Source organism: Gastrolobium bilobum, unplaced genomic scaffold, assembly GCF_033153095.1.
Source record: "Gastrolobium bilobum isolate Gb01-03AN ecotype WA unplaced genomic scaffold, APGP_CSIRO_Gbil_v1 utg2195, whole genome shotgun sequence".
Lineage (NCBI taxonomy): Eukaryota > Viridiplantae > Streptophyta > Magnoliopsida > Fabales > Fabaceae > Gastrolobium > Gastrolobium bilobum.
Genome location: NW_026895782.1, coordinates 793,395 through 801,019, shown reverse-complemented (window position 1 = coordinate 801,019; position 7,625 = coordinate 793,395). Strand labels below are relative to the sequence as shown.

At 33.9% G+C, this 7,625-nt stretch overlaps 1 protein-coding gene across 1 annotated transcript; it reads left to right on the top strand.

Annotated features, from left to right (window-relative positions):
* The first annotated feature begins 828 nt into the window (after positions 1-828).
* On the top strand, positions 829-2,751 carry LOC133295913 (uncharacterized). Its single transcript, XM_061494830.1, has one exon. It carries the CDS (start codon positions 974-976, stop codon positions 1,598-1,600), a length of 627 nt encoding a protein of 208 aa, XP_061350814.1. The 5' UTR covers positions 829-973; the 3' UTR covers positions 1,601-2,751.
* The last annotated feature ends 4,874 nt before the right edge of the window (positions 2,752-7,625 follow it).

The following is a 7,625-nucleotide window of genomic DNA, read 5'->3' as shown; positions in this document are numbered from 1 at the left end:
AAATAATAAACACTTTTTCTTTTATTATTATTGTTATTATTATTATGGGCAGCCCACAGCTTTGTTAAACAGAAAGCCATTGGATCAGAATTCCGAGGGCTCAACGTCCTCCATTCAGGTTAACTAACCCAACCGCACACCCTCTCTAGTTAAAACGCCCCTGTTCCCCCCCAACCTCCTTATTCTATGCTCCAATTTCACTTTTGCTTTTCCATCCCTGTTCTTTTTATTTATGATGTCCGTTTCCTTTCTTTCTCTTTACGTCGTTTTCTTTCCATATTTTTTTTCTTTTGATGAAAGTCTTTTTCTTTTCATTTAAATATAAATTTCTTAATTATTAATTCACAAACAACGTATTCTTATTAAAACGCTACTGTACTGTCTGATTCCACCATTTTTGACTGATATATGATTATGACATTGAATTTGTATTACAAAAGGAAATTCCTAATTACTCTTCACATTGAATTTCTGAATTAATATACACACATCCCTCTCAAAACAAATTTACTTGTTTTAATTGCCGACATCTTTTAAAAGAAAACAAAAAAAAATTATTATTAGGTGAAAGATAGTCTTCCCTCTGGTCAAATCATTTTTACTTAGCAATGGAATGAAATTGTACTAACCTAACTTAATGTGTTATTGTGTACAAGACGTGTTAATGTGTCAAAAAGAGGCACACGCAAATAAAAAGAAGAATCTAGGGGCCACTTATACAATTCCAGGAAGTAGATGCCCCAAGCAGGAAATATCAAGAATCTTAGCCTACACTCATCCATTTGCCAGTGTTGTTCAAATTCCTATATATACATAGCTCGAGTGAAGCTAGGTTTGCCGAACTTGACAGCCGAACCCGGTTTCTAGGGAGAGGGTAAAAAAAAAAAAAAAAAAAAAATCCCTTTTCGTTCTTCCTTTTTTCTTTCTTTCTTTCTTTCTTTATTATCAAAGATTCTTCTTTCAAGAGAGAAAAATGGCGGCATCTCCTAGAAAATCAAGAATACTTCGATCCCTCTCGCCTTCCCCAAGATTCTGTAATTCTCACTGTCACTCTCCATCATCATCATCTTCTTCGTATTCTTCCTCAGCTTTCGCGTCTTCAACTTCAAGCTTCTCCTCTCGCTCCACAACCTTCTTTCACCGCTCTAAATCTCCCACACGTGTCAACCTATGCGGTCCGTCTGTCTCCTCGGTTCGGTTCTCCCTGGACCGCTCCGTCTCTCCGAACCGGACCATCTCTGTGGCCCCTCGCACGACGAGCGGTTCCGTTTCATCTTCCGTGAAGAGGCAGAGTGGCCAGCAGAAGCGAACGTGCATGTGTTCGCCCACCACGCATCCTGGTTCCTTCCGCTGTAGCCTCCACAAGGGATTCGGTTCTCACTCGGCGTCATCGGCGGCGCAGTACTCTCAGAACAGGCTCAACGCGCGTAGATCGGCGATGACGAACTCGCTGGTGAGAATTCGCGGCGTTGAGGGGGATCTGGTGAAGAGAGCTCTCTCGGCGTTGATTCGCCCTTCGTCGCATCAGCAGAGAAGGAGAGGGGACTTTCACCCTAGACCTAGCAGGCTCTCCGTTATGTCCAAGGCAGAGAACTCCTGAGGCACGCTACAATTGTTCGGTTTCTTCGCTGTTCCGTTCATTTTCCGACCACCATGGAGTGCGACGGCGGCGGCGCCAGATCTCGGCGAAATGGCTTAAGATCTAACGGCTGCGCGGGCGATTCGGAAATCCAAGCGAGAGGACTAATGATGTGCTTAGTCTGGGTGTATGTGTGTGCATATATATATAGAACATATATCAATCAGTGGCAGCCATTGATGGCCATTCTTGGAGCTTCTGGACCTAATTTCATGAAATACAATTTTGATTAAAATATATAACTAATTCTCACTTTAAATTCAAAATTAAACCCCAATCAAATTTTGTTGGATGTCAAATCTTTCTATTCGTCGTTCAATTTCTCAGTACAGTTGCACTTTATTTTATAATTTTTCTTTTTCACTTTCTTTTTTCGTCTATTTTTGAAATTTTACGTAACGTTACGTAACGTTTCATTTAGTTTTCTTAGTTTCTGTAGTGTCCGTTCTGCGTTCGTCGTCTCACTCGTCTGGGACTCTGGGTGTACATTTCGTGTATTTTTCCGTAATCGTTTGTATATTTATTTTTATTTTTGAATTTGTTTGTGTAGATACGTATTCCGCCCGTATTGTTTTTTTGTTTTTTGTTTTTATTTGTTATGATTCATTGAAATTATTATTTTATCTTTGGTGGTCTAATAATTATATTATTTTTAATTTTTGCAGGGAATATAATTGTGGTGGCGAGTGGTGAGCCAATATGGGACATGATAAGTTGGGGACCATGAGCATCAGGACGATAGAGATATCGAAAGCTTTATCCGATTCCCGTCTGCCAGAGACTTTAGAGATGAAATGATGAATGGCGGTGGCGTGAGACATGGGAATGACATGGAAAATGATGGACCCTTTTAAAGATAAATATCATAAATACATCACAAAATTGAAATTTGTGGGATGAGTAAAAGTAAAAGATTCTAAGAATCAAAATTAATCTCACAAGATAAAGGACAAAATTACATGGAATACTAGAAAAGTAAAAAACAGCCTTTTCTCTGTTTTGCTATTATTACTATGGGCTTTAAGTGTTTGCTGTCGCAGGAAACACTTTTATTTTGGGCCCATGCCGTTTTTTTGATAAAAAAAAAAACATAACACAAGTTTATGAGAACATAAGAAACTATTCTAGCACTGTTATTAAACTCGATCCGGACATAGACTCGATTGGGTTATTGGGTTATTGGGATACTGGTCGGATCAGTGGGTCACTGGTTAGACCGGTTGATCCGGAAATATATAGATATATAAAAATATATATAAATATAAACATATAAATTCAATTATATTCTCCATATCTAAAATGAATTAAACAAGGTTCATTAAATAAATTCAAAAACATAAAGCATAAATAAATAAATTGCAACTCAGAATCTCCATAAACATACTTCTCACTGACATTGAATTCATATTTTTCAAAATCAACTACAATAAAAATGACATATGTCACATTTTCTTAATTTTTTATTCTGCAAATTACTTCAATATTGGAAGCTGAAATTTGAGGTCATTGTAATACTAGCAAATAAAATTACAAAAAGTTTTAAAAATGAGTTCTACATTTGTTTTTTATAAGATGAAACAATTTTGATTTTTTAGTTTTTTTTTAAATGCATGACCCGACCCAGGTCACCAGATCACCAGTTTTGAACGGATTTTGATCGGATTTGACGAATCGATGCATGACCGGTCCAATACTTTACCAGTCCAATGACCGATTCATCGAATTCCAGGTCGATCCGACCGGGTCGGGCCGGGTTTTACAAATATGACCCCTACTATTCTCCCTATTACCATTGCCAATATAAGGTGCAATAATTGCATTTTCTTGTTCTAGATAATTATTATTGGTAAATTATTAAAAAATAAAATTAGAATAAAATTATACATAAATACGAAATTTATATTCTCTCTTCTTAATTTGTATTTATTTAAAAAATTTCCATTTGATTTGGTTATCCTTAAAGTGAGAACTTTTCGTATTAAAAATGGGAAAAGTATTTCTACGGAGATAACTTTATCTACACAGAGTTCAAAACGATATTATTTTGGGAGTATAAGATTAGAAAATTATAATGATAAAGGTTAATATAACCCTGCAATATCTTAAAATTACAAAAACACATTGATTTCCGTATCAAAATAACATTGTTTTGAGCTCATCGGAGATAACTTATCTCCATTTGACTGAAAAAATTCTTTATCCATTAAAAATTCAGTATTATATTTTTAAAACTGCTAATATATAAAGATTTTAACTAAAGTAAATACAAATAAGTTATTTATATTCACTCTCAAAACGATATCATTTTGCATTAAAAAATTAAAAAATTATAAAAATAAATAAATTATAAATATAAAAATATCTTAATTTTTGTCCTAAAACAAATAATGGCCTTGAGGGAGATTGTGGAAAAAGTCACCGGTCTTATTTTACCTTCGGAAGATTGTGGAAAAAACGAGAAAATTCGAAGCATGATAGGGGTAGGGAAAAATGGCCCTTGAGGGACGCAAGGGTCTCTTAAGTCTATAAGTCAATCAGTTAATAAATTGAAAAAGGAGTCAATGATGCCACTTTCCTACTTTGTGACATACATATTGGCATATTGCTATGCAAGCCAGCAACACCAATGAAAACCAAAACGCCTTCCGTCCTACTACGCGTGTAATGCTTAACGCGCGCTCGTAGCTCCAAAGAAAATTCCACAATCCCTTTCAATAAGGAGATTTGAACTTGTTTGATATATACCATAGAATAAGGTTTGATATATAAGATTTAATAATATAAAATCTAATTGTATAAGATCTGATTGAATTTTAATACTATTTAGTGTTTAGTACGGTATTATATAAAATAATATATTATATAATATAATATCATCTAGTATTTGGTAATGTACTGCATAATACTATATATAATAAAAATAAATATTTTTAATAAAAATATTCTTTAATAAAAAATTTATACAATTCTTCAAAAAATATCATATGATATTAATTTTTACAAAATTTATTGATCAGTGTGTCCAAAATATAAATCAATTTTTATAAAAATAAAGATATTCAATATTTTAAAAATTAATATATTGGAAAATTAATTTTTATTTTAATAGATTAATATTAAAATAATATATTAATTTTTGAGAATTACATTGGTCAACGATGTTAATACATCAATCTCTTATCAGACTTTATCCCTCACCCTTAGGCCAGATTAAGTTATATATCGTTTTGATGTATTAAAGAATTATGTTGTATAAGCTTATACTATACGATGGTCACACCAAACAATTAAAAATATCATAACGTATAGTATAAGCTTATACTATGATGCCTTATACGTCACACCAAATAAGCGTGGATTATAACTTATAACCTCTTACAATGAAATCAACTCTAATTATTAACTAAAGTGTTTTTAATTTTATATTTTATTATACGTATTTAATTTATGCAATTAAAACGGTGATCTGTCACCTATTACCCCAATACCCACCACCACCCACCGTAGTTTTAAGAAAACGGGTACAAAATTAAGACATATTCAGTGAGAGAAGAAGTGGAGGGGCCCATTAACGATTCATGGCACTGCACTGGGCCTGCGCGTGGGAACTGCAAAGTCTTCACTTAAATTTTGCAGCTGTAAGAATGAGCTTCTTGCGAACAAAGATAGAGGATAAGCAGATAAGGTTGATGTGCTCTCGAATGCGACATGCCTTTATGGGTGCTTTATCAATTTTATTTTTGTTGCCACTTGTCATTCAATTTGAACATTGAGTATGTACAGTCTACATGTCATCATGCTATTCTTTATTGCTTCCACTAGTCACCATTTTGAATTAGTTCTACTCAATCTCGAACATCAATTATAATGAAGATATCACGCCTTAAAAATTAGGTACAATTAAGAGTAATCAGAGATGAAATATCCAGATATATTTATTTACAGCATAGTCAATTATGTTTAGAGGGAAAAAAAGTAAGCTTTAAAAATAAGTAGATAATTTACAAAAATATAATACATTTTTTTTACTTTTAAATCATTTTTATGAAAATATATTTAGTTATTTTATTTTTTTGGTAAGCAATATATTTAGTTATTTATTATTTATTAATTAACGTTGGACTTGTTGGGCGAAAACTAAAAGGACAAGCTTGAAGTAGTGATGAAACACTCCACTTTGTTTTGTCACGGGGAAGAATCCAGAAACTGTTCAAGATTGATAAAATTGATGTTTCAGTTTCGGTACATTCCCCCAAATTAAATCCCTTTGAGCAATATCTGATGTCAGAAGCAGAGTGGGTAAGGTTGCCTTCTTATATAGACTAGAGTAATTAATTTGTTTACATAATAAGTAGTTGAAAGGTCCATCTCTAGTCTCAGATAAAAGAGTAGAGAGTCTAACGTCTAACCCAAGAACTACTACTTAGCAGAGTAGTAAAGAAACAGAGAGAAAAATATATTGTTCGAATTCTCTCGTGTAGAAAAAGATTATGTTACTTGATCACAATTAATGATGATATAAAAAAAAGAAAAATATATAATTTTTAAATAAATAATTATAATTAAATAATATGATCACATAATTATTTTTTCAAGCAAATCCATTGTCTATGCTTTGAGTGGAAGGCTTAAATTCAATTTTCATTCCACCTGAAGTGGATTCCTGTGTGTCATAAAATTTGAAAATTGAACCCATAAACGGATAAATTTTGGGTTGGGTGGGTCCACCTGCTTAGGTGGGTCCTAGTGTATCATTATGTGACATACCATGTTTCTGCCTTCTTATCCGGTCTGTCTCTCCTCAGAATTAGATAGATATATGGATAAGAGAAATGATTTTTTTCATCCAACCAGGAACTGCTCACATATAATATGGAAAAAATGAAAATAAAGTAACTGAATGCTCCAGTGCATTAAGTTCTCTCGCGAGAACGTAATGCACAAAATATTATAATGGTGTTTTCTCGAGAGAACATAGTTATAATATTTACTATAACTGTGTTCTTGCGGAAGAACTTAGTGCACTGGATCAAATTTTACATCAAGTCACTTTATACTCAGTAAACACATAATATATTATTTCGGAGTTGGAAGTAAATAAAGGAAGCCATCCTTTTGTTCATTTGCGGAGGAACTGACTTTGGGGTCCAAAGTTTTGTGGCTGTGGATGTAATGTCCCATATCGGTTAGAGAGGGGAACGAAACATGTCTTATATAAGGGTGTGGATACTTTTCCTTGTAGGAGGTCTTTTGGGATAACTCAAAACGTAAAACCGTGAGCTCGACGGTACTTGTGCGCGGGGCAAAACAGACAATATCCTGCTACAGGGTTTGGGGCTGTTACATTTGGTATCAGAACCAGTGAGGGAGGATGTATCGGTTAGCTGCTACAGGGGTTTGGGCTGTTACAGTGGATATGATAAGATGCATCCTTTGACCCAGAAGGCACTTCTACGTTATGATGTATCTAAAAAAAAAAACTCTGTAATTAAGTCAAGGTGAATGATGTGCTACAGACAACAAGCAAATCACAAATTGGTGTAGCAAAAATGATTTCATCAAAACCAGCGACTCGGGCTACTCTCATAAAATCGGTGTAATCAAGTCGTGGTAAATGATTTGTCGCAGACAACAAGCGAAGCACACAAATTTATAAATTTTTTGATTAGTCTATTTATAAAGATGATGTTTATTAATTTTCAAAACGATGCGAGACTTCTAAATATGAGGAGAATCAGAAGCAGAAGCAGACAAAGACGTTCGTTAGTACCCTCGACCTTTTCTCTCGCGATCTCCCTCTCCCACCACACTTGCTCATCTTTGTCTCTTCCATCAAAATCACAATTGTGTCCATTAAAGGTATCTCTACCAATTTGAATGAAACTATTAACTCTTTCAGGGCGTGAAGATTTTTATCACTTGTTCCAACTTATTTCACCTAAAAATTTAACAAATTACTTTTTAATCCTAACAGTTCACTTATTGG